The sequence below is a fragment of the Clinocottus analis genome, unplaced genomic scaffold (assembly GCF_023055335.1).
Source record: "Clinocottus analis isolate CAN_PGR_092001 unplaced genomic scaffold, fCliAna1.0.p SCAF_65, whole genome shotgun sequence".
In the NCBI taxonomy this organism is placed as follows: Eukaryota; Metazoa; Chordata; class Actinopteri; order Perciformes; family Cottidae; genus Clinocottus; species Clinocottus analis.
In genome coordinates this window covers 117,104-142,500 of record NW_027176224.1, presented here as the reverse complement: position 1 = coordinate 142,500, position 25,397 = coordinate 117,104, and the positions used below count along the sequence as shown (strand labels likewise).

At 47.3% G+C, this 25,397-nt stretch overlaps 3 protein-coding genes across 3 annotated transcripts in view; 1 reads left to right on the top strand and 2 right to left on the bottom strand.

Moving 5' to 3' along the window:
- matr3l1.2 (matrin 3-like 1.2) overlaps positions 1-7,135 on the bottom strand; it is a 12,100-nt gene extending 4,965 nt beyond the window's left edge. The window contains exons 1-10 of the mRNA XM_068604199.1: positions 4,470-7,135; positions 3,824-3,885; positions 3,293-3,331; positions 2,985-3,082; positions 2,709-2,818; positions 1,734-1,850; positions 1,541-1,666; positions 783-959; positions 575-699; positions 167-485 (exon numbers count right to left, since the gene is read on the bottom strand). Coding sequence (XP_068460300.1) covers positions 167-485; positions 575-699; positions 783-959; positions 1,541-1,666; positions 1,734-1,850; positions 2,709-2,818; positions 2,985-3,082; positions 3,293-3,331; positions 3,824-3,885; positions 4,470-5,273 — 1,977 coding nt within the window. The 5' untranslated portion in view covers positions 5,274-7,135. The remainder of the gene's footprint in view (positions 1-166; positions 486-574; positions 700-782; positions 960-1,540; positions 1,667-1,733; positions 1,851-2,708; positions 2,819-2,984; positions 3,083-3,292; positions 3,332-3,823; positions 3,886-4,469) is intronic.
- Positions 7,136-7,497: 362 nt separating this feature from the next.
- LOC137804815 (exosome complex component RRP40-like) lies at positions 7,498-9,430 on the bottom strand. Its single transcript, XM_068604213.1, has 4 exons — positions 9,168-9,430; positions 8,352-8,501; positions 8,093-8,244; positions 7,498-8,016 (listed from the first exon to the last, which is right to left on the bottom strand). Exons 1-4 carry the CDS (start codon positions 9,390-9,392, stop codon positions 7,809-7,811), a joined length of 735 nt encoding a protein of 244 aa, XP_068460314.1. The 5' UTR covers positions 9,393-9,430; the 3' UTR covers positions 7,498-7,808.
- Positions 9,431-14,050: 4,620 nt separating this feature from the next.
- neurog1 (neurogenin 1) lies at positions 14,051-15,024 on the top strand. The gene is made up of 2 exons (XM_068604229.1): positions 14,051-14,151; positions 14,339-15,024. The coding sequence occupies exon 2, from the start codon at positions 14,353-14,355 to the stop codon at positions 15,022-15,024; it is 672 nt and encodes a 223-aa protein (XP_068460330.1). The 5' UTR covers positions 14,051-14,151; positions 14,339-14,352.
- The last annotated feature ends 10,373 nt before the right edge of the window (positions 15,025-25,397 follow it).

The window sequence follows — 25,397 nt, the reverse complement described above, 5'->3', positions numbered from 1 at the left end:
ATAAATATACACATTATGTATACATAATGTGTATATTAGATAATGTAGTATATACCCAATTTACATAATGTGTATATTTATATGCATAACGTGTATTTAAATATACATTATGCATACATAATGTGTATATTTATACATACATTATGCATGATGTCTGTTTCCTTACCTCCTCCTGTTTGATCTCCTGCTGCTCCTCCGCTGCTCCCTCTGGCTCCTCCCCCTCTGCGTCTCCATCCGTTACCTCCTCCTCCCCTTCCATCACTCCTGGCACCTCCTCTTCCTCTGCTGCAGGTTGCTCCTCAGGCTTCAGCTCCTCCACTTTCTTCTCCTCCTTCTCCTCCTCCTCCTCCTCTCTGGTCCTGGATGAGGATTTGGACGAGGAGGTCCTGGGGGCGTTGGAGGAGGTCCTGGTCCCGAAGCCGGAGGAGGCGTAGGCTCTGCCGCTCCTCTGGCTGCGGCCGTCTCCTCCTTGTCTCCGGTTCACGCTGCAACACAGAAAAGTGAGATTGGCTGATGAAGATGACGATGAAGATGGAAGGAGCGGCGAGGGATCGGGATCGGGGTCTGGACTCACGTCAGGGTCTTGTACTTGGTGCAGATGTTGAGGCGGACCGGCCTCCCTCTGATGGTCAGAGAGTTCACGCTGTAATACTTCACCAGCATCTCGGCGTCCTCTGGAGTCCCCAGCTGGACAAACGCCTGCAGCACGGAGATCAATACATGAGGCCGGACCGATCAATAGACGAGAGATCAGCCGATCAACAGGATGCGTTAGACCTCACCTGGTCGGTCAGGAACAGGTGTTTCTCCACGACGCCGAAGCGTCCGGCGATGGTCAGCAGCTCCTTCTTCTTCTCCTCCTCCTGCGGCAGGTTGGAGAAGAACACCACCTGGCTGCCGTCACCTTTGACCTCGCGGGCCGGTCGGTCCATGTGGCTCTCAGTGGCCCGCTCGTCTTTCTGAGGTCGACCGCAGAGAGAGAGCGAGAGAGAGAGAGAGAGAGAGAGAGAGAGAGAGAGAGAGAGAGAGAGAGAGAGAGTCAAGGGGACGGAGCTGTTTACAATGTTTAGCTGTTTATAACGTTTACTACGTTTGTAAGCCACCGTTTAAAACATTTATTCCACTTATTAGCTGTTTACAATGTTTAATAGCCGCTTATAACCTTCATTAGCTGTTACATTGTTTATAAGCTGTTTATAACACGTTTATAACCTTCATTAGCTGTTACATTGTTGTTTATAAACTGTTTATGATCCGTTCATAATTCCTTCATAAGACCTTTTTAACCTTTATTAGACGTCACTTTGTTTATAAGCTGTTTACGTTTAGAAGCCATTCATAGGCAGTTTATAGGTTGTTTATAGGCCGTTTATAATCTGTTCATAAGCCCTTCATAAAGTTTATTAGCCGTCACTTTGTTTATAAGCTGTTTACAACGTTTCAAAGCCGTTTATAGGCCGTTTATAGCTTTATTAGCCGTGACATTGTTTATGACCCGTTTACAACGTTCCTAGCTGTTCCTAGGCGGCGGGCGGCGTACCTCGATGACCAGCAGCCTCCTGGACAGGTAGAAGCTGATGGGCTTGCCGTACAGGTTGGCGTGGTGCTGCTCGTAGTAGTTGACCATGTCCACGGCCTCCTCGTGGCTGCTCATCTCCAGGAAGGCCTGGTGGAGACACGCAGGTCAGACACGAGCGCCGCGGAGGAGCCGCGGCAGCAAAGAGCTCGCTCACCTTGTTCTTGAGGACCAGGTGCTCCGTCAGGCGGCCGAACGGCTCGGTGAAGGAGAACAGCGTCTTGTTGCTCAGAGGCTTCCTGTCGTACTTCACCACCACCACCCTGCTCCTCAGCTGGGGACACACAGAGTCACTGCTCACTGCGCCCACAGCAAACAACGCGTATGAGCTGTTTATCACGTTTACAACGTCATAAAGTCTTCAGAACGCTCGTAGGCTGTTTGTAACGTTCATCAGCAGCTTACAACGTTTATGAGACGTTCAGAACGTTTAGTAGCTCTTTACAATGTTTATTAGCTGTTTATGACAGTTATAAGCTAGCCGTTTATAACGTTTATAAGCTAGCTGTTTACAATGATTATAAGCTAGCTGTTTATAACGTTTATAAGCTAGCTGTTTACAATGTTTATAAGCTAGCTGTTTACAACGTTTATAAGCTAGCTGTTTACAATGTTTATAAGCTAGCTGTTTACAATGTTTATAAGCTAGCTCTCAACCATGTTTATTAGCTAGCTGTTTACATTTATTAGTCATTCATAAGCTTGCTGTGCACAATGTTTATTAGCCGTTTATAAGCTAGCTGTTAACAATGTTTATAAGCTAGCTGTTAACAACATTTATTAGCCGTTTACAGCGATTATTAATTAGCCGTTTACGTTTAATAGCCTTTCTAAATGTTTAATAGCATTTTACAATATTTATAAGCTGTTTACAATGTTTATTAATTTGCCTTTTACAACGTATAAAACCCATTTACAATGTTTATAAGCTGTTACTAACGTTTATAAGCTGTTACTAACGTTTATAAGCTGTTAATAATGTTTATAAGCTGTTAATAATGTTTATAAGCTGTTAATAATGTTTATAAGCTGTTAACATTTATTAGCTGCTACTTCACGGTGCTACTCTATTAGGAAAGACAGTCTAACTTCAGTCACATCAGTTAAAACCACAGAGGAAACACAAGCTGACCTTATTTTGTCCCGGCTGGTTTCTTGGCGACAGGCCAGGACCTCTTCCTCCTCCTCTTCCTCCTCCTCCACCACCTCTTCCTCCTCTTCCTCCACCACCTCCTCTTCCTCCTGAACACAAACACACTGAACGTTAGTCTGCCGACCGTATGGACACATTACTGCAACACATAAAACAATAATAATAAAATCATAATATCCTGGTCATCATTAATAAGTAATAATAAAAGCATAATATCATGGTCATCATTAATAAGTAATAATTAAAGCGTCTTGCCCCAGCTGGAGCACATCCCTCCTGAGGTCTGGGCTGAAGACATGGGGGCCGGTCCCAGCAGCCCTGCAGACATGTTGGGCGTCTCCAGCAGACTGCCGCTGGAACAGAGACAGTCCGTTAGGAACCAATAAGGTTCCTCAGTGTTCTCCCTCCAGTGTTCTCCCTCCAGTGTTCTACCTCCAGTGTTCTACCTCTTCATTACATTACATGTCATTGAGCTGACGCTTTTACCCAAGTCGAAAAAGATGAGCTCATCGTGTGCGAGTACGATGGAAAACACTCGATCTGATTGGTTCCCCGTCTCTTACCTTCTACCTGAGGACATTCCAGGGTCCCAGTCCGGATACCTGAAACACATCCAGCGTCACACCATCAGAAAACTCAGAGACTCAAGACATGGGTTCACACTCATTCTGACCAATGGATTTACAGCACTTTTAACCAGACTTCCATGATTTTAAACAAAGTTTTCATGACTTTTAACCAAGTTTCCATAACTTTTAACCAAATCTTCACGACTTTTAACCAAATTTCCATGACTTTTAACCAAATTTCCATGATTTTAAACCACGTTTCCATGATTTTAACCAAATTCTAATGACTTTCAACCAAATTTTCATGACTTTAAACCAAATTTCCGTGATTTTAACTACATTTTCATGACTTTTAACCAAATTTCCATGACTTTAAACCAAATTTCCATGACTTCAAACCAACTTTTCATGACTTTTTAATGACTTTAAACCAAATGTCCATGAGCACGCATCGTGTGAAATGTGTGTTTAACAGTAAAAAGTGATAAATGAGCGTATGCATCCTGTCAGTGTGCTGTGACTCACATGTTGAGCAGCAGCCGGCGGTTTTCATCGTGCCGGAGTCCGTTCGTGTGCTGGTTCCAGTCCTGCAGGTTCAAACACAGTTACTGAAGCTCCACCAGTCCACCGGGGAGGAGGGAGCGTCCACAGAAGAAAAACAATCTCTTCATCGGAAACTCTCAACACCTGAACTGTGCCGCATTACTTCTGTCTGAAGTCGGATGCATGAAGTCTGACCGGGTCCGGTTTATAAACCGAGACGTCTAAAAAAAACAAAACTACTAAAAGATTCAACGAGAAAGCGGCTGAATCCACGAAGGCGAGCGATGACATCGTGTGACCGGCTGCTTGATGGGCCCAAGACGGACCGGTATGTGTGAGCTTATCTACGCCTGTGTGTGTGTGTGTGATCGCGTCGTAAACAATGTGAATACTTTATCTCGGTGGAGGGCGACTAGGCGATGACGAGAAGTGAGATTCGGGTGGACTTTAAGGAGAAGTGGAATACGTGTAAGGAGATGAAGACATGCTGTGAGGTCTCGGGGGAAACATGGCGGAGGATCCCCGCCCGTCGCCGACCGACAGAAGACTTGGGAGTCTGAGCTGAAACACACAAGGCTAGTCCCGGAAGAAGAAGAGGAAGAAGAGGAGGAGGCTGGTGGGTACTCACCATGATGGAGTGAACGTCAAAGTCACAAAGAGCGCACACGTGGGGAAACATGGAGGGCGTGACCCCCAAGAAGTCTTGGACCTTTCCGTTGGACGGCGAGCCGATCCTCCTCTGCCTAAAGCCGGGGTCGGAGGCCGGCGGCGGGCCCATGCCGCCGAGCCCGCCGTAGGAGTCGTGGTGGGAAAGCTCCGAGTACGGCCTCTCTCTGCTCGCCCCCCCGCCGCCGCCGCCACCGCCACCGCCACCGTAACTCAAGCCGTAGCCGCGGCTAGCGCCGTCCTGCAGCGACGAGCTGTACCCAAAGTCTGCAGAGGTCCGGGTTGAACCGGGACCCAGAGAAGGACCGCCCATCCTCCCCGAGTGGGCGTGGTCCCAGCCGTCCCGTCCCCCTCGGTACCCGGCGTCGGAGGACCCGGAGGAGGACGCCGGGTCCCCCTTGCGGCTCTTGAGCTGCATGAGGATGCGCGGCAGCGTCTCCACGCTGATGTCCTCTTCAGGGATCTCGGCCAGCGCGTCCAGGTCCGAGGGCGACAGCCCCAAGCTGGCGAACAGCTTCATAGTGTTGCCGATGTGGCTGCCCATGTGGCCGTGGCCGCCGCGCCGGGACATTTGGGAGCCGCCGCCACCGCCGCCGTCCTGGTTGTCCATGACCCCGCTGCCGCCGCCCGAGGCCACGCCCCCCATCATCTGCCGGCCGGACCGCTGTTCGCTCACGCTGAAGTTCAAGGTCTCGGCGGCGGCCAGGAGCCCCCGGCCCACGGCGAAGCGTTTCTGACCCCCGTCTGACTGCGACTTCTGAGACATGACGGACCGCCTGGAGGGGCTCGGTCAGGACCAGGACCAGAGGGTCCAGAGAAAGAAGCGGCCAAAAGGTCTCTAAAAGGGTCTCTGAAGGACCGGGTGAGGGGAGAGAGGGGGGGGTCTCGTCAAAGTGAGGAGGAAGAGCTCTTCTCTGGAGGACGTCTGATGTCTGCTGGAAACACAATGAGACACTCTGAGCGGGGCTCCAGGTCTACGAGCGCAGCAACCGAGAAGGTTCTGGTTCAGTCGCCTGAAGCTGGGAGCTGGGGCATGAGGGGCTAGGAACAAGGAGGCTAGGAAAGGAGACAGAACAGGCTCTAAAAGAGTGAAGGTCCCCCTCATGGCGGAGGAGGACCCCGATGCGATGGAAACATCCCCCGTTGAAAAAGAGAACCTCAGAGCCGTGTGAAGAACCAGAGCTAGAGATCTAGTCACAACTGGTTCTGTTGCGCTGGTTTTAAACCGTTGAGGAACCAACAAAGACAGAGGAGACGAGGACCCGAACCCAGAGGTCTGGGTCCTCTGAAGCTGGAGCCTGAATCCGGTACGTCAGAAGTAGACCCTTCACTGAAGTAAAAGTACATCAAGTGCAGCAACGCTACGAGGTCGCCGCCGTGAGAACCACGCGTCTCCAGACAGGAAGAGCTGCTCTCAGGTTCCTGAGCCTCTGAAACCTTCATGTTCACAGCAAACAGGAAGCAGACGAGGGGACAGGAAGTTCTATACTGTAGCTGTAAGAGGACTGGAGGCCTGGAGGACTTGAGGACTAGGACTACAGCGGTACAGTAGTACAATGCTACAGTACTATAGTAGTACAGTACTACAGCTGGGCAGTATCTCCTTATCGGCCATGAGACACAGCTGCATGTCAGTGCTGCAGGTCTTCAGCTGTCGTGATCTAGCCTGGTCAAACCTGGTCTAACGTGGTCTAACCAGGTCTAGCGTGGTCTAACCTGGTAGTGTGGTCTAACCTGGTCTAACCTGGTCAAACCTGGTCTAACGTGGTCTAACCAGGTCTAGCGTGGTCTAACCTGGTAGTGTGGTCTAACCTGGTCTAGTGTGGTCTAACCTGGTCTAGCGTGGCCTAACCTGGTCTAGTGTGGTCTAACCTGGTCTAGCGTGGTCTAACCTGGTCTAGCGTGGTCTAACCTGGTCTAGCGTGGTCTAACCTGGTCTAGCGTGGTCTAACCTAGTCTAGTGTGGTCTAACCTGGTCTAGCGTGGTCTAACCTGGTCTAGTGTGGCCTAACCTGGTCTAGTGTGGTCTAACCTGGTCTAGTGTGGTCTAACCTGGTCTAGTGTGGTCTAACCTGGTCTCATGTATCCTGGTCTCAGGTCTGAAGTCCTCTGTCAGGAGAGAACGTCTTCATGTTTGGTGAGAACTTGAATAAGTGAACAAACATCTGGGGACACGTGGTTTTCACTGGACACGACGTTAAGGAGGAACTAGTGTCAAGTACATGAATATGAGAATACTCAAGTAATGTACAAGTACCTCTATTGTGAACACAAGTACATCAACTCAGAAAGACACTGATAAGTTGTCACAGTAAAACTACACGTAAATATATATGTGTGTGTATTAATATGACATATATAGAGCGTTATGTGTGTATATATACACACATATATAAATATGTGTGTATATGATGCACACACATTTATATCATATCAACTTAGAGAAGAACGTAACAAAACGTAGCAAATGAACCTCAGTTAGCTAACGGCTAGCTTTAGCTAATGCTTTCGTTAGCGAACGTGTTTTATAACTTCACGTCTGCATTTCTTCCACAAAGCTTCAGCTGCAGTGCATGTGTGTGAGAGCGTCACGCACACACTCCATAACATCGTGTATATCAGTGAAGATCAACTCTTACCTGATGCTCATGCGGAGCTGAGAGGTAGCTGAGCTAACGAGAGCGCGGCACGAGAAGACGGAAGTCTCGCGATGTTTTCTTCTTACAGGAGGTAAGTCGCCCCCTGCTGCACCGTATGAGTCACGGCGTGGTTTAGAAAGTATATTCAAGTGTTAGCTTCATTAATGAAGAAGAATTTATGGAAGCCCATTTCCGCCACAAAAAAATTAGGACCAAAAAAAAAAATTAGGACCAAAAAAAAAAGAATTAAATCGCCTTTTTTTTCTTTGTCTTTTTTTTGTTGACTAGAAAAAAGGCAATTTTTAAATTAAAAAAAAAATCCATTTGGAATAAATATTCACAGAGAAAAGCTTAGATTTTTGTAATTATTTTATTCGTTTGGTCTAAAAAATATTAATAACAATAAACAGGTGAAGTAGTGGAGCGTCTGTCTCCCACGAGGATCTCTGAACATTAGTGACTCTTAAAGGAACTCTTCATCATCATCATCATCATCATCATCTGATTCAAGTTCAAGCTGTTTTTCTTCCTTCAGCGACAAGACCATAAGGAGGTCTCTACTGAGACCCACGTGGTCTACAGCGCCCGCTCTGATGGTCCAGGTGTGGTCCCACGTGGTCTACAGCGCCCCCTCTGCTGGTCCAGGTGTGGTCCCACGTAGTCTACAGCGCCCCCTGGGCTACCCTCCTGAACAGCGCCGCCCTCTGCTGGGCCGTCATGGTGTCGCAGCTCTGGAGCAGGTTGGAGATGACGAGCGTCTGCTGGACGCTGGAGGACTTGGCCCACAGGCGGCCGTTCATCCCGACCACCAGCTCACAGGGGAACAGCTGCTGCAGGTCCCGCAGGACCTCGCTGTGGGGGGACAACAGCCTGGAGGGAGGGGGTGGGGGTGGTTTAGGGAGACTCAAGACCACGTTTAGAGACACTAACACCTGAGGATGTTTACCTTCTGACGAGGCCCAGAGAGACCGTGAAGAGCAGACCTCCTCCTCCAAACACTCCCATCCCATTGGCTCGTCCTGAGCTGTCCACGCACACCAGCTCCGGCTCCATGTCCTGATTGGCTAAGAGGAACTGGGAGAACACCAGGTCCCCCACCTGCACAGGTAAACAGGGAGGGGTAAGACACAAGAGTGGGAGGGGCTAGACACAGGAGAGGGCCTCCTAAGGTCTCACCTGGACGTCCCGCGTCCTCGGGGTCTCACCTGGACGTTGGGTCGGTTCCTCTTGGTGGACCCCTCAAAAGCCAGGTAGGACAGAGAGGCCTGCTCACTTCCTCCAAAATCCACCTTGAAGACGTCTCCTGACTTTCCCGTCACGATGCCGATGATGGTCTCACCTTTAGCCGGGACATACTGAGGACAAAGGGACAGACTCCCATCATGCACTGCTGCTAACCTGTCCCATCATGCACTGCTCCTCCTCAGAGAGCTGATTGGCTCTTAGATCTGACACAAACACCTCGTGTTGTAGAACATTGTTATTTATGTGTAGTTTAATACTTAATGCTGGCTTGTTGACTATTAGTCTCGTGTTTAATATGAAGACAGATCTTGTGTTGATAATAAAGATTTATATATCATATCTAAACCAGTAGTAATGTATTTCACAGGCAGATATAAAGGAACAAAGGATGCAGCTACACACATTTATACATGAATATATATTTATAAACATGAATGAATCAGAACGAGGTCAGTAAACTACAAGTAGCATACAGATCTAACAGGAAGTGGCTGTTCTGTGACTTCCTGTTTACTCTTTGAAGGCAGCCGTTCGCGCTGTCTTTAAAGAGTAAACATGAAGCAAACAACGAGCGTAAAGTGGCTTCACGAGACTGAACTCCGTGTAAATTACGGACTCTTTTGGACTCGACAGGTTCCGGTTCCCGGTCCTGGACCCCCAGAACAGACGTCACGAGCCCTCATGAACGGGTCCGGTCTCCTGAGGAGTTCGGCGCGTGCCTCGGTCAACGAGCAGCACGTGATGCTGAACGAGAGCAACGTGTCTCTGAGACTCACCCTCCTCTGCTGGGAGTCCACCCAGAACGTGTTGGGCTGTTTGTGTCGCAGGACGCCGCTTTTGCACACCAGCAGCCGGTCTCCGCTCCGCCGCAGACCCGGTCCACACACCACCTTCTCCGGTTTAACGGGGCCCGCGAGAGAGAGGGTGTCGTCGGCCTCGAAGGAGAACTCGTCTCCCGGTAACAGAACCTCCCCGGTTCGCTCTTTTAAAGAGGAGAACATCGCGTCTCTGCAGCGGCTCCACTCGCGTGTTGTTGCCGTCTGGCGGACGGATATTAACGTGACACACACCGGAAGAAGCGGGAAGCTCCGCCTGCAGCGCCCTCTGCGGGACGGGAGGCAGAAATCATCTCACGATTCCTTTACTCTTTTGTGTTTTTATATATTATTGCACTTTATTTTAGTTGTATATTGTATTGTACATTTCACTGTAAAACTAGCTCATACTTCTTGCACTGGGTTTATTGTTTAATGTCGTGCAGCAAGACAACATGGGAGAAAAAAAGAAGAACAATGAGAAGAACTCTGTGTGTGTGTGTGTGTGTGTGTGTGTGTGTGTGTGTGTGTGTGTGTGTGTGTGTGTGTGTGTGTGTGTGTGTGTGTGTTAGAATGTGCAGCTACAGATGTCAAAGAGCCAGCAGGTCAAGACCCCCGCGCCGTCATCTTCATCTTCACCTTCATCAGGGTCTGATGAAGAGGAGAACTGTTCTGGGATCAGATGTTCTGTTCTTTATTATAACTTTAATATAAGAGAACATTGTTATATATATATATATATATATATATATATATATATATATATATATATATATATATATATATATATTATATATATATATATTATATATATATATATATTATATATATATATATATTATATATATTTCAATCTCTCCTTCATTGTCTCCTTCTCTTTGAGATTTTTGAACTGAATTAAAGTTTCAGACATTCGGCTGAAGAAGCAAAAATAAAATACCCTCAAACATAAACCTGATGATGCAGCCCCCTCCTCTTCCTCCTCTTCCTGCCCTTCCACCCTCCTCTTCCTCCCCCCAGCTTTCACATGCAAACGAAGCAGCCATATGGAGAGGAGGTGTCTCTGCTCTGGACCTCCTAAAGATCCTGATTGTATGACAAATCACGTCCAGGACCGCTCAGCCTCTTCTGCCCCTCTAGACCACATAACACCCCCCCCCCCCCTCCCTCTGACCCACACCCCCCCCCTTTGCTAAATCCCCCCTGGGCCTCCCCCCCCCCCTCCTGCAGACAACAACTTCATTAAGCTGAAAGAGTTTTTGCAGCTTTGTCGAGTCAAAACTCACAATTACACATCCAGACTCCCGTCGCGGTGCGTTCAGGTCCCCAAGGACGAACCGGACTCCTGTCTCGAGTCCTCACTAAGACCAGGGAAGTGGATCACATCGGTCCAGTTCTGAGGTCTCAAACTGTGATGTGATGCATTTTTATTCTGTATTGTTTACATCCTGAGTGATGAACTCAGCTCAACCTGATGCTCTGCAGGTTGGAAAGATGTTCAGTGTCAAACTGTTTGAGAACCACTGACCTGCGTTCTGCTGCTGAGAACCAACAAGTTCTTCTGGAGCAAAGTCCAGCTGAGACCTCCTCCTCTTCCCCCCCCCCCCCCCCCTCATGGATCTTCTCTTGTTGTCCAGGAAGGTTTTAATCTGAAGGAACGTGGCCGTCAATCAGCCTCCTGAATGCAGACGTCTCCGCCTCCATCAATCTCCTGTTGCATTCTGGGAGCAGCAGCTTCCTTTTCACTTGTCCTGGTGTGTTTGCTGACGGCCATAACTTACCTCCGGTTTCCCAACATGAACACGAGGGCCACAAAGGGGCCACAAAGGGGCCACAAAGGGGCCGTCTGGAGGCCGGCTCCTGGCAACGCCGTGCAGCGTCTGCTCCACCTTAACACGTTCTGCTCCACCTTAATACGTTCTGCTGACTTCCTGTCTGACTTCCTGACTTCCTGTTTGACTTCCTGTCTGGCTTCCTGTCTGACTTCCGGTCTGACTTCCTGTCTGACTTCCGGTCTGACTTCCTGTCTGACTTCCTCTCTGGCTTCCTGTCTGGCTTCCTGTCTGACTTCCTGTCTGACTTCCTCTCTGGCTTCCTGTCTGGCTTCCTGTCTGACTTCCTGTCTGACTTCCTGTCTGGCTTCCTGTCTGACTTCCTGTCTGGCTTCCTGTCTGGCTTCCTCTCTGGCTTCCTGTCTGGCTTCCTGTCTGGCTTCCTCTCTGGCTTCCTGTCTGGCTTCCTGTCTGGCTTCCTCTCTGGCTTCCTGTCTGGCTTCCTGTCTGGCTTCCTGTCTGACTTCCTGTCTGGCTGCTTCACCCTGGAGCTGTTGTTGGCTTCTGGGCATCTTCTACGTCATCGTGGGGATTTGAAGCAGATGTTTATGAGCAGAACGTTTGTTGTGTTCTTGATCGCAGAGGAAGAGAATAATAAATAAATAATAAAGCATAAATTAAACTGCTCGTCACGACTTCTCAGATTATTAAATATCGGCTCGTTGAGCTAAAGGATTATTCAGATTATTCAGATTCTTCTTTTTGTTTCCTGCTTTTCCTCCAAAGTCCTCCAGCTTCTTCTCTTCTTTTGTGTGTGTGTGTGTGTGTGTGTGTGTGTGTGTGTGTGTGTGTGTGTGTGTGTGTGAGTGTTATTTTCTCACGTGTTTCACTTCATTGATATTCACTCACATCTCGTGTCCTGAGACTTAATCCTGTCAGAGCTTCACCCGGACAGACCTCTCACTCTGCTGCTTTCTTTTGGTCCTTTCTACTTTTCTTCTTATCCTCTTCATTTAGCTGCACACACACACACACACACACACACACACACACACACACACACACACACACACACACACACACACACACACACACACACACACACAAAGTATCAACAACACGTACACTTGATTTTGCTGAAAATAAGATATTTTTGATAAAGAATAAAAACTCTTGAACACATTCAATATGAGATCAACTTCATTAAAATGTATTTTTAAACCAGGAAAAGGAAAGTACACACACACTTAAACACACTGCTGGACACATTGTTGTTAGCTCCTCCACGCTGGATCTGATTCATAACACACACGACCAGATTAAAAGCTTTTTAATATCTCATTGCGTCAACGACCAATGAACCTGCGAGGGGCGTGTCTTGTTTTTCAATACTGATAACAGTAATAACATTTAAATATTTGTGAGTTAATTTATTTTAAATACCTGAATGAAGTTATTATGAAGTGAGAGACTGTCCTCTCTCAGCCAATAGAAACACAGACTGTCCTCCCTCAGCCAATAGAAACACAGACTGTCCTCTCTCAGCCAATAGAAACACAGACTGTCCTCTCTCAGCCAATAGAAACACAGACTGTCCTCTTAGTCTTCATCAGTGATGAAAGCTCTGCAAGAAAGACATGAAATGAAACTTCTAAACTCACAAACAAACAACAACAACAACAACAACAACAACAACAACAACAGCTTCACTGGTCCTCCAGCAGGCGATGAGTTCAGGGGCCGTCAGAGAGTTACAGAACTCTTTGTTGCTTCTTTAAAGCAGACTCACTTCTTACTTGTTGGTCTGAAAGCCAGCGAAGAAGAAAGGGGGCGTGGCCTCTGCCCCCCCCCCCCATGATTTGTGGGCTGCAGCATTAGAATGAGAAAGCGGAGCAGAAGGCCACAAAGGAGCGAGTTGGGCCGAGAGGCTGAAAGGACACAAAGGAACAATCGTGCTCTAATCGTTTGATATATTACACGTGATATATTATATATTTTATAAAGCTGGAGACTAAACATTGTGTAATTATTTATAAATGACCCCCCCTGCAGGTCTCTGCTGAGCCGCAGACACAAGAAGTGGAATAATTAAAGTTTCTCATAAAGATGTCTTTAAAAAACACTTCAGGGCAGTTGGCCAGGCCTGGATGCTGCTGGGGGACTGGTATACTGGTTTACTGGTCTACTGGTATACTGGGGTACTGGACTACTGGTCTACTGGGGTACTGGTCTACTGGGGTACTGGTCTACTGCTGCCGAACACGTGAAAAGACAAACTAAAAAGCCAAACTTTATAAAGTCAAACAGTTTGCGTCTCTCCGTCTACACACAGCAAAGACCAGGATCTGGACTGATGAGGGTCTGGACTCATGAGGATCTGGACTCATGAGGGTCCGGACTCATGAGGATCTGGACTCATGGATCAGACATAATACAATATAATAAGAAACAATATAATATTCTCTGACTTCTCACTGTCTCTTCTCTGTTTGCTCTTTTGTGCTAAATGCTTTTATTGTGAAGTGCTTCGTAGTGCCTTTCAGAATAAGAGTCACTGAGACAAATCTGACTTTGTGTCTACATTTATTTTCACTTTAAAGAAACTGAAAGTTTCAACTTCACAAACTTTGAGTGAAGTGAAGGATGTTTGTCTCTCCGGGATGATGGAGGGATCAGTGGAGGAGGGATCAAGGATGGAGGGATCAAGGATGGAGGGACCAGGAGGGGGATCCTCCGGAGCGTGTCTCCGCCAGTGAGGAGGGGGGGGGGGTCCTCCTGACTCTTCTTTCTTCATTCTTTCTCCTTTTTATGTTTTTGGTTTAACTGAAGGTGGGTTTGGTCTTTCTGCCTCACAGGAGGGAGGGGGGGGGGGGGGGGGGGGTTCGTGCGTGCAGCTCGCGTGGCCAGCCGCCGCCTCTGATTGGCTGCCCGTGATTACCGGCACGCTTCTCTGTGCGCAAACACCGCGGGCGTCATTATGGTAATGAGCAGCGTCCCGGGGCACGGGCCCGCGCGGCCGGCCTCCCGCTATATAAGCGCGCGCAGGCCGGTCGTGTGCCAGGCTCAGCGGCTCACGAGCTCACACACACACACACACACACACACACACACACACCAAAGGACGCAAAGAGGCGCGTGCCGCTCGTGCTGCTCCACACTCGTTACTGACTCAGGTAAGTCCCCCGCGCGTGCCCGCTCACCTGCGGGACTCTCTCTCTCTCTCTCACACACACACACACACACACACACACACACACACACACACACACACACACACACACACACATGCATGCATGCACACACACAGCCACGCACACGCGGGTCCTGACCGCTGTCTCTCTCTCTCTCTCGTCCCCGCAGACCCGCAGACCCGCATGATGGACTCTGTCTACTCAGACATCGACAGCAACAGCTGCGACTTCTTCCCGGACTCAGACGACTCTGACTCCCGCGGGAGCGCGCGCTCCGCGTCCCCGGAGCCCGAGCAGCAGCAGCAGCATCAGCAGCAGCCGCAGCAGAAGAAGCGGCGCCGCGGCCGCGGCCCAGGCACCGTGCACGTGGTGAAGAAGAACCGGCGCGTGAAAGCCAACGACCGGGAGCGGAACCGCATGCACAACCTGAACGACGCGCTGGACGCGCTGCGGGAGGTCCTGCCCGACTTCCCGGACGAGACCAAGCTCACGAAGATCGAGACGCTGCGCTTCGCGCACAACTACATCTGGGCGCTGTCGGAGACGATCCGCATCGCGGACCTGCAGGCGGGGAAGCCCGGCGGGGACGCGCCCCTGCTGCTGGGCTGCTCTGCGCGCCTCGGGGACGCGCCTCTGCTGCTGGGCTGCTGCTCCTCCGCGCGCCTCGGGGACGCGCCGAGCCCCGGCAGCGACGCCTGCTCCTCCTGGAGCTCCAGCGGCTCCTCGTCCTCGTCCTCCCCGTCCTACTGCGCCTCCAGCCCGGGCAGCCCCGCCGCCGCCGCCACGCAGGACTACGGCTACCGGCCGCAAGACGCGCTGTTCGGCTTCCGTAGCTTCGTGCCGGGCGTGTACTGACCGACGGAGACACGAACCCGAGCGGGGACAGAGGAAAGAGGAGAGAGGAGAGAGGACACAGGAGAGAGGACACAGGACAGAGAGGACAGAGGACACAGGGAGAGAGGAGAGAGGACAGAGGACAGAGGAGAGAGGACAGAGGAGAGAGGAGAGAGGACAGAGGACAGAATCACTGCTTGCCTTATTTACTTATTTACTGAGCTCATTAATTTTATTCCCACTTGTTGAGGAGAAAAACTTCGTTTCTTCTTCTTCTGTAGTTTTTTTATTTGTCTCCACAACCCGCACTTTGCCAGAAGAGAGATGAGCGCGTGCCAGAGAGATGAGCGCGTGCGTCATGCCCCCGCCCCCCCTCACCCTGTAGTTATTGATGATTTTATTTTATTTATTTCACTCGTTTTGTTTCCACTCATGAAATCTGTATTTTGTACATAAAGAGATTTTTTTTATTCTATTTACTGCAAAACAAATAAAGTTATAACGTTTCTATGAAAATAACCTGCACGTGGCTGTTTCTCTTATTCATGACGTCATCTGCAAACAAAAGGCTGGCTTATGATCATTAATATGAGTTAATATGAACAAGTTCTGTTGAGAGTTCCATCAAAGAACTGTGAAAAGGAAATTTAGATGATGATTTATTCATATATATAATATAATGTATGTATGATAAAGATAATATTAATAAGATTTATTTATAAAGACAATAAACTTCACAGACAAACAATACAAACTCAGAGAGAACTTTAATAATTTATTCATATTATTATCAACATCATCATTATTATAATCATTTGTAATATCTTTATTATTATTATCATTCATATTATTTTAATATCTTTGTTATTATCATCATTATTATAATAATCATCTTCATCTTCCTCATCTTCCTCCTCCTGAATCTAAACTTCCATAAACTCTGGTTTATTGTTGATGTGCACGAGTCCGTGCACTAATTGAGCGGATTAACTGCCGCCGAACACCTGCAGCCTCATAATGAGCTCAGGAAGGTTCCTATTGTGACTGCTGAGAGGAAGAGGAGGAGGAAGAGGAGGAGGAGGAGGAGGAGGAAGAAGAAGAGGAGACAGTAAAAGTCTGTCAGCTAGTTTTTTAGGGTACCTACTGTCTCCACTGTCTCTATTGTTTCTATTGTCTCTACTCGTCTGGTCCGGCTTCCTCAGCACCACAGTACTGAAAACTGCTGATCCAGAAAATCTCTGGATCACTTTACTGGTTTGAATCCAACTTGAAGGACCGACAACACTTTGTGTCTGTAGCTAATTACACATCAGAGCTAACTAGCATGACATGTGGCGTTCCCCAAGGCTCCATACTGGAGCCTCTTCTGTTCAGCATGTATGTTCACCACCGGCTCAGATTATGAAACACAACAAAGTGTGTTATCATACTTATGCAGACGACACACACACACACACACACACACACACACACACACACACACACACACACACACACACACACACACACACACACACACACACACACACACACACACACACACACACACTATATCACCAGGGGACTATACGGGCCATTCTACCGAACTGGTCCAAAGTCAGGTGGGAAATATTAAAAAAAAGAAGTTTTTTCTCCCAAAACTTTTTGTGTATATATATTTTATCATATCCAAAGTACACATATCTAGTAAAAGAACTGGACATTTTTATATTGCATTTTCAGATTGTGTTGGAATGTCTTTCCTTTTCCAAAAAATGTCACTGGAACATCGTAATAACCTTTAATTAAACATTAATAATATTATTATTAACCTGTTAAGATTGTGTTTCCTTCCATTCTCTCAAGAGTATTTTTAAAAATATTTATTGAAGGTTTTCACAGTTAAATTTTTTTTTACCAAATTTCAAAGTTTAATTTATACAATTCATTAAAAATTGAAATACAATATTTCTTTGTAAAATACATAATACTGATCACATTGATTCCAGAGTTGATGATTGATCGAATTGAGCATTAAACCAAAGAGTATCATAACATTTTAGTTGATAACTCAATATACTTTATTTTTTACAGAACATCCAGTGTTTAAAACCATTTTTAGATTTATTTCAATGGTGTAATTTCAAATATCTTTATGATTAGGTTTAAACAGAAGTTGTAAGATTTAGATTTATTATGGGTTTAATTTTTTAATTCAAAAACTAAACCCATAAACTCCTGACCTCAGTGTTCATGTCACTCTGAAACTGAGCGGTTTGTCTCCACTGAAACATTAACGTGTGTTTCAGTGGAGACAACAGTGAATGGAGAGCAGTTCATCCATCATTATGAAGTAAATATGTAGATAATGATTTCTATCTGAAGTTGTTCAGGGGAGAAAGAACCATAAAACACCAAAATGCCAAAAGGATTATAAAAAGTGGAGAAAACAGACAAAGAGAGAGGGACGACCCAGAGAAACACCTGAACGTTCAGCGAAGGAAGAAATATGAAACAAAAGATTTATCCAACAGGGAGTTATGAGTCAGGATGAAACAATCAGGTTGAGGAAATATGAAACAACCTCGCAAACCAAATACTGGGGTCACGACCTTGAGTGTGTTTTACAGAAATTGAAGTGTAGAGGTCACGGCTGGGGTCAGCTGCTGCCCAATAGAACGTAATCTATAAATGATGATGTTTATTTATTTAGCTTTTTATTTTTTAATTTAATGCCTTGGGTTTAAATAGACCGTAACATATTCTTACTAAATATCTATGTCTGAATACTTCATTGTTTTGTTAACACAAACATTTAACATTTAATGATAAACAAAGTGCAGTAATATATTTATAATTAAATCTACAGTCGAATATAAAGTTAAAATAAAGTTCACAAAGAACAGATATCAGTATTTAAGATGAAATGTACCGTCTACTGTCACTATAGTGTCTCTACTGTCTCTATTGTATTTCTTGTCTTTATTGCCTTTAATGTCTCCATTGTTTCTATTGTTTCTATTGTCTACGCTCTGATTTCAGGTTCAGTAAAACATCTGACAGTTTATCACCTCATTAAATATTGATCAGGACAAGATGGAGGCAGCAAGCAGCCGGCCCCCAGTGTGTGTGTGTGTGTGTGTGTGTGTGTGTGTGTGTGTGTGTGTGTGTGTGTGAGTGTGTGTCTGTTTGTGTGTGTGTGTGTGTTTCTGTTAGTGTAGGTGTGTGTGTGGCTGTAGGAAGCTGACCCTCCTCCAGCAGGTTGTTATTGTAACAGTGAGATGACAGACAAACAGTTAATGACAACAGATAGTGAGGCAGTAACTGTTCATACAATATATATATATATATATATATATATATATATATATATATATATATATATATATATATATATATATATATATATATCTGAGGCTCCAGTGAGCTTCCTGCTTTGAAGGGAGACGTGATGTTAAACTCCTTTCAGCTCTGAAGCTCTGATCTGATCCAGGATCAGATCAGAGCTTCAGAGCTTCAGAGCTTCAGAGCTTCAGAGCTTCAGAGCTTCAGAGGCCGGCGGTCGCCTCGAGGCGACAGCAGACACACTTACCCGTCAGCACGGATCCCAGGTCGGCCGGAGCAGCCACCTCAAGGTCACACTGTCACCTTTAGCCATTGAGCTTTGACCTCTGGCTGGCAGCAATCTGCTCCACAGCAGCGGCTCAGCTGGAGATCTGAGGGAGAACAGAGACCAATGAATATTTCATAATGGCAATAACAATATATACATCAGACGTATTTACTGAACAAGACAAATATTCATGCTTACATCTTCAAACGTTCAATCGGATGTGTCATCATGAATATCAGACTTTACTTCAGACAATGCGTCCTCTTTGTTCTCTGAGATGACGCGTTGTTATCGGACATATGTTCTCACCTCACCAGCTGTCACTCAACTACCTGCCCCGCCCCCCTGCTGAGGCTCCTGTCAATCAGACCGACTGATGCTCAAGAGGACCAATCAGACTCAAGTTAAGCCTCTGTTTTATCAACAGGTCATTATCCTGCCGGAGGAAGACGAGGAGGAGGAAGAGGAGCAGGAGGAAGTAGCTCATAGGGGGGATGAGTGGTCGTTCTGAAACCACAAGGTTGGCAGTTCGATCCCCGAAACTGGTATGGATGTTAAATGCAGAGATGATGTCATGTGTGTTTGTAATATGTAGATGTTTAAGAGAGGAGGAAAGTTTAAAGGTAACACTGAAAGGATGAAGTACATGTGAGTAAAGACACTGAAAATAGTAGAACTTCTGCAAGCAGCCTCGTCAGGATGGGGTCTAGTCTCAGGTCTCTGGTCTCTCTGGTCTCTCAGGTCTCTCAGGTCTCTGGTCTCTCTGGTCTCTCGGGTCTGAGAGGCTCTCACAAAGACAACAGTCTGGTTAATGAGCGCCTGATCCTCTGCAGCACGCTCCCATTCATCTCATTGTAAATTCCTCCACATTGTTCTCAATTTGTTAACCCACTTTATGTGCTTTGTCTGAGAGGACTAAAGCTCTCTACAGTGTCCTCCTCCTCCTCCTCCTCCTCCTCATCCTCCTCCTCCTCCTCTCTGCGCTCAAACTCCCAAGTAAGAGATTCCTGCAGTCAAAAGCCTCGTGGCCTTTTCCTCTTTCTTCTCTGTGGATGAAGAGGACTCCTCCTCCTCCTCCTCCTCCTCCTCCTCCTCCTCTTTGTTTCCTCCATCACACACATTATGTCCACACTTACGCAGGTAAACAGAATCTTGTTATGATCTCATGCAGGTAAAAACATATATGTTCTCTTGATATGATTCCATCATTGTTCTTCTTCATGAAGACATGAATCGGTCTTTTCCCGCTTCCAGAGCCGAACCTCTGAAACATAATCCATCCATATCCATGAACCATGGAGGAAATATGAAGACCACAAAACCACAAAGGGAGGCGATCTTTTGTTATTTAAACCTAACTGAGTAGTTTCCTCTGAAGATGTGATTTAGGACCTAGCATCATGCTAATAGTACCTAGCATCATGTTAGTGAGGTCCTAGCATCATGCTAATGAGGACCTAGCATCATGTTAGTGAGGTCCTAGCATCATGCTAATGAGGACCTAGCATCATGTTAGTGAGGACCTAGCATCATACTAATGAGGACCTAGCATCATGTTGGTGAGGACCTAGCACCATGCTAATGAGGACCTAGCATCATGTTGGTGAGGACCTAGCATCATGCTAGTGAGGACCTAGCAGCATGTTAGTGAGGACCTAGCAGCATGTTAGTGAGGACCGAGCATCGTGCTAGTGAGGACCTAGCATCATGTTAGTGAGGACCTAGCAGCATGTTAGTGAGGACCTAGCATCATGCTAGTGAGGACCTAGCATCATGCTAATGAGGACCTAGCATCATGTTAGTGAGGACCTAGCAGCATGTTAGTGAGGACCTAGCATCATGCTAGTGAGGACCTAGCATCATGCTAATGAGGACCTAGCATCATGTTAGTGAGGACCTAGCATCATGTTAGTGAGGACCTAGCAGCATGTTAGTGAGGACCTAGCATCATGCTAGTGAGGACCTAGCATCATGCTAATGAGGACCTAGCAGCATGTTAGTGAGGACCTAGCATCATGCTAATGAGGACCTAGCAGCATGTTAGTGAGGACCTAGCATCATGCTAATGAGGACCTAGCAGCATGTTAGTGACGGGTTCTCTTGCAGCCTGAAGCGGTTCTGCAGGTGCGATGAAGTCCATCGAAGGTTCACGTTGTTTCTTTGCTTCAAGGAACTCAACGCCACAGCGTGAATATGAACTATGTGAGATGTGTGTTCTCCGCTCGCCCCCACGTCCAGCCGAGAGGGCGGAGTTCTCCATTTAGAAGACGTCTAAACACCAGACTGGACTGAAGCGCCGACGGATAGTTTCAAGACAATAACAAGTGTTCATTTCAGTTCTCCTCCAGCGCTCTTATTGTGAAAGGAAACAGGAAAGGAAACAGAAAGGGCGGAGAAGGTGAAAGAGGAGAAGAAGAAAAGTGTTGGCCTGAGGCAGACTGACCTCCCACAATGTAAAGATATGTTGTCTCCGTTTGTAAAGGACGCACACACACACAGACACACACACACACACTCACACACACTGTCTCGCGGTTGAACACACACTCATACAGATGCTCATTCACACCATTTCACACTCAGTGACCCACACTCGCTCACACGAACACATACTTATTGACACACACACACACACACACACACACACACACACACACACACACACACACACACACACACACACACACACACACAGCAGCACAGTCTGGTCTCAGTCCTCCGTGAAATCCTGAACCAGAAGACTTTGTTCTGACAGTATTTTTTCAGCGTCTCCAGTGAGGACGTCGCTTTATTTTGAAGCTTTCATAACTTTCCATCAGACATCGTTTGATCTGTCGTTGGTTTATTCTGCTGACGTCGTTTCACAGGTTTCATAGTTGAAATGAAGAGGAACTGTTCCTCCTGAGCAGGGTCTGGGTGTGAGCCAGCGGCCTGAGCTCAGGACTCTGAAGGTCACGTGACCTTCAGACGCAGGAAGTAAGTAAACGTGCACCACTTCCTGGTTTCATTTGAATGTTCTCAGGGCGCTACGTTTCTCCTGCTGATAGAGATTATTACTATATTAACTCAAATCCTCTGGTACCCCTGAGTGTGTGTGTGTGTGTGTGTGTGTGTGTGTGTGTGTGTGTGTGTGTGTGTGTGTGTGTGTGAGGGTCGGAGGTGAGCAGGTCGACAGGTAGAAGTGGACGATGAAGGACTCTTACAGCAGAGTGAAGAGCTCTAATGATCTCTGAGAGGGAGGCTTAAACGCTCTGTCACCTCCAACACACACACACACACACACACACACACACACACACACACACACACACACACACACACACACACACACACACACACACACACAGCTCCAGGGCATGTTGGGGGTGTCAGTTAGTTTCTCTTTAAAAGCCCACAGAGGCAGAACAGAGTCACAGGAAAGTGTCAATCAAGAGAGCAGCCAAGCCGCATGAAGACACACACACACACACACACACACACACACACACACACACACACACACACACACACACACACATAGAAGGTTTATGAGACATTTTTAAAGTAAAAAGTGACTTTTCATGATGATTTAAACGTCGATACACAATAAACACTTCATCAGTGTTTAGATTAGAGCTGGTTCAGGTCTATAGTTAGAGCTGGTTCAGGTCTATAGTTAGAGCTGGTTCAGGTCTATAGTTAGAGCTGGTTCAGGTCTATAGTTAGAGCTGGTTCTGGTCTATAGTTAGAGCTGGTTCAGGTCTATAGTTAGAGCTGGTTCAAGTCTATAGTTAGAGCTGGTTCAGGTCTATAGTTAGAGCTGGTTCAGGTCTATAGTTAGAGCTGGTTCAGGTCTATAGTTAGAGCTGGTTCAGATCTATAGTTAGAGCTGGTTCAGGTCTATAGTTAGAGCTGGTTCAGGTCTATAGTTAGAGCTGGTTCAGGTCTATAGTTAGGACTGGTTCAGGTCTATAGTTAGAGCTGGTTCAGGTCTATAGTTAGAGCTGGTTCAGGTCTATAGTTAGAGCTGGTTCAGGTCTATAGTTAGAGCTGGTTCAGGTCTATAGTTAGTGCTGGTTCAGGTCTATAGTTAGAGCTGGTTCAGGTCTATAGTTAGAGCTGGTTCAGGTCTATAGTTAGAGCTGGTTCAGGTCTATAGTTAGAGCTGGTTCAGGTCTTTACTTAGGAGGAGAGTTTCTGATACAAAGTTCCAACCCATGTGGTCCTCAGGTGAGGGGTCAGGTCTGAGGACCCCAGATAGCGATCAGGAACCAGAGCCTCAGAGCTGCTGTTGTAAACAGATGGGAGGGTCCGCCCTCTGCCCACCAGATAACCTCTCACCTCGCCCCCAACACCCAGAGCACCTGTAGCCCCGCCCCCCAACACTCATGGCACCTGTAGCCCCGCCCCCCAACACACATAGCACCTGTAGCCCCGCCCCCCACACTCATAGCACCTGTAGCCCCGCCCCCTCCCCCCTCCCCAGCAGACCTCTGTTACTCACGCTGTGTCTGACAGAAAGAATACATGATGATAATAATAATATAACGATCATAATAACTGTTTTGGAGTTAAATAATAAATAATTTGATTGATTAGTAATTCATAACGTAATTGATGTTTTGTTTTTCTGATTGGTGATTCGATGACACACTGACCTCTGTCTCCTCCCACTGGTGTGTGTGAGCATGAGTGTGTGTGTGTTTGTGAGCATGAGTGTGTGTGTTTGTGAGTGTGAGAGTGTGTGTGCAACCCCTCCTCCCCCCTCCCCTCTCCATGTCCTGGTTGAACCTCTGACCTCTGTGACCTCTGACAACACTGGAGCAATTTCCAGAGTATTAACGGGTTTCTACGGCAACAACAGAGGACGGGCTCACAATGTGACCCCTAAATCCATGAACCATCCTGTGTCCTCTCTCCTCTGTCCTGTGTCCTCTCTCCTCTGTCCTGTGTCCTCTCTCCTCTGTCCTGTGTCCTCTCTTGTTTGTCCTGTGTCCTCTCTCCTGTGTCCTCTCTCCTCTGTCCTGTGTCCTCTCTCCTCTGTCCTGTGTCCTCTCTCGTTTGTCCTGTGTCCTTTGTCTTGTGTCCTGTGTCCTCCCAAGTTGTGAAAATATACATTTCCATATCGCTAGCTTGATGCTACACATGATTAGCGCTCCTTTCTGGAAAGCTCATGACCTCCAGAATCCACCAACACCATCAAATCCCTCGTGAGACAAAACCTCAGCGAGATTTGAACCACGTTGCAGCCAGAAGACTGAAATATGACTTAGTTATGGATGAGTGACGCCTGCTTGATGTGTTGCTGCATCTCCAGCCCCTCTGTTGTGGAACCAGAGGCGTTCAAGGTGCAGGAGGAAAGTTAGGGCATTTTAGCTTTAAAGGGAATTACACAAAATTAATCTCAAATATTACTAAAAATATTGAACTTCACTTAATCAAAGTCAAACTTTAAATAGATAATGTTGATATTTAATAGATGGAAAAATCAATGATTTGCATCATTAAAAAGAGAAAATACATTCTGGAGGTTTTATTTCTTTCAGACAATTTTCTTTTTTCTTTCTTTCCTGTTTTCATCATCAGCCAATAAACCAGTAACACATCCTGATATGTGAACCTCTTAACTGGTCTCACTGGTGCTTTCATGAAACCTTCTGAGATGATTCAAAAAACCTGATGGCTGAGGAGAGACTGTATTTAGTATGAGGACACAGGGAGGACACATAGGACACAGGGAGGACACAGAGGACACAGGGAGGACAGAGGACACAGTGAGGACACATAGGACACAGGGAGGACAGAGGACACAGGGAGGACAGAGGAGACAGAGAGGACACAGGGAGGACACATAGGACACAGGGAGGACAGAGGACACAGTGAGGACAGAGGACACAGGGAGGACACATAGGACACAGGGAGGACAGAGGACACAGGGAGGACAGAGGAGACAGAGAGGACACAGGGAGGACACATAGGACACAGGGAGGACAGAGGACACAGGGAGGACAGAGGAGACAGATAGGACACAGGGAGGACACATAGGACACAGGGAGGACACATAGGACACAGTGAGGACAGAGGACACAGGGAGGACAGAGGAGACAGAGAGGACACAGTGAGGACAGAGGACACAGAGAGGACACAGAGAGGACACAGTGAGGACACAGTGAGGACACAGTGAGGACAGAGGACAGAGAGAGGACACAGTGAGGACAGAGGACACAGAGAGGACACAGTGAGGACAGAGGAGACAGAGAGGACACAGTGAGGACAGAGGACACAGAGAGGACACAGAGAGGACACAGTGAGGACACAGTGAGGACACAGTGAGGACAGAGGACAGAGAGAGGACACAGTGAGGACAGAGGACACAGAGAGGACACAGTGAGGACACAGTGAGGACAGAGGACAGAGAGAGGACACAGTGAGGACAGAGGAGACGAGGGGAGCCGTGATGTAAAGCAGTTAAAAGCGTATTAACCCTTTGTGGGGAAACCCTGAGCTCTTCCTTTCAAGTGATTGTGAAGAGCAATTCAAGTCTCTTTGGCGCATGAATGAAGCTCTTAAAGCTTCTTTATAAGCCGCAAACTCCCCACAGGCGTCTGCCCTTTAGCTCCATTACTGATTCACCCGGCAGCCACCGCGGCCTTCTGCTGCATTGTGCCGCCGCCGCCGCCGCCTGCACCTGACCACGCCGCCGCGGCTGCAGGCAGAGCCCAGGGGAAAGAGCGAGCGGGAGCTGCAGGAAGAAAAGAAATGAAATCAGAGTGATTGATTCCAGGGCAGGAGGGGGGGGCGGGGGGGGGGGGGGGCTGAATGA

Coding starts and splice junctions, on each gene's coding strand:
- LOC137804815 (XM_068604213.1), bottom strand. CDS start 9,392: ATGTTCTCCTCTTTAAAAGAGCGAACCGGGGAGGTTCTGTTACCGGGA. Junction 8,502..9,167: donor TGGACTCCCAGCAGAGGAGG/GTGAGTCTCAGA, acceptor CTTTGTCCTCAG/TATGTCCCGGCTAAAGGTGA. Junction 8,245..8,351: donor GGAACCGACCCAACGTCCAG/GTGAGACCCCGA, acceptor TTACCTGTGCAG/GTGGGGGACCTGGTGTTCTC.
- neurog1 (XM_068604229.1), top strand. CDS start 14,353: ATGATGGACTCTGTCTACTCAGACATCGACAGCAACAGCTGCGACTTC.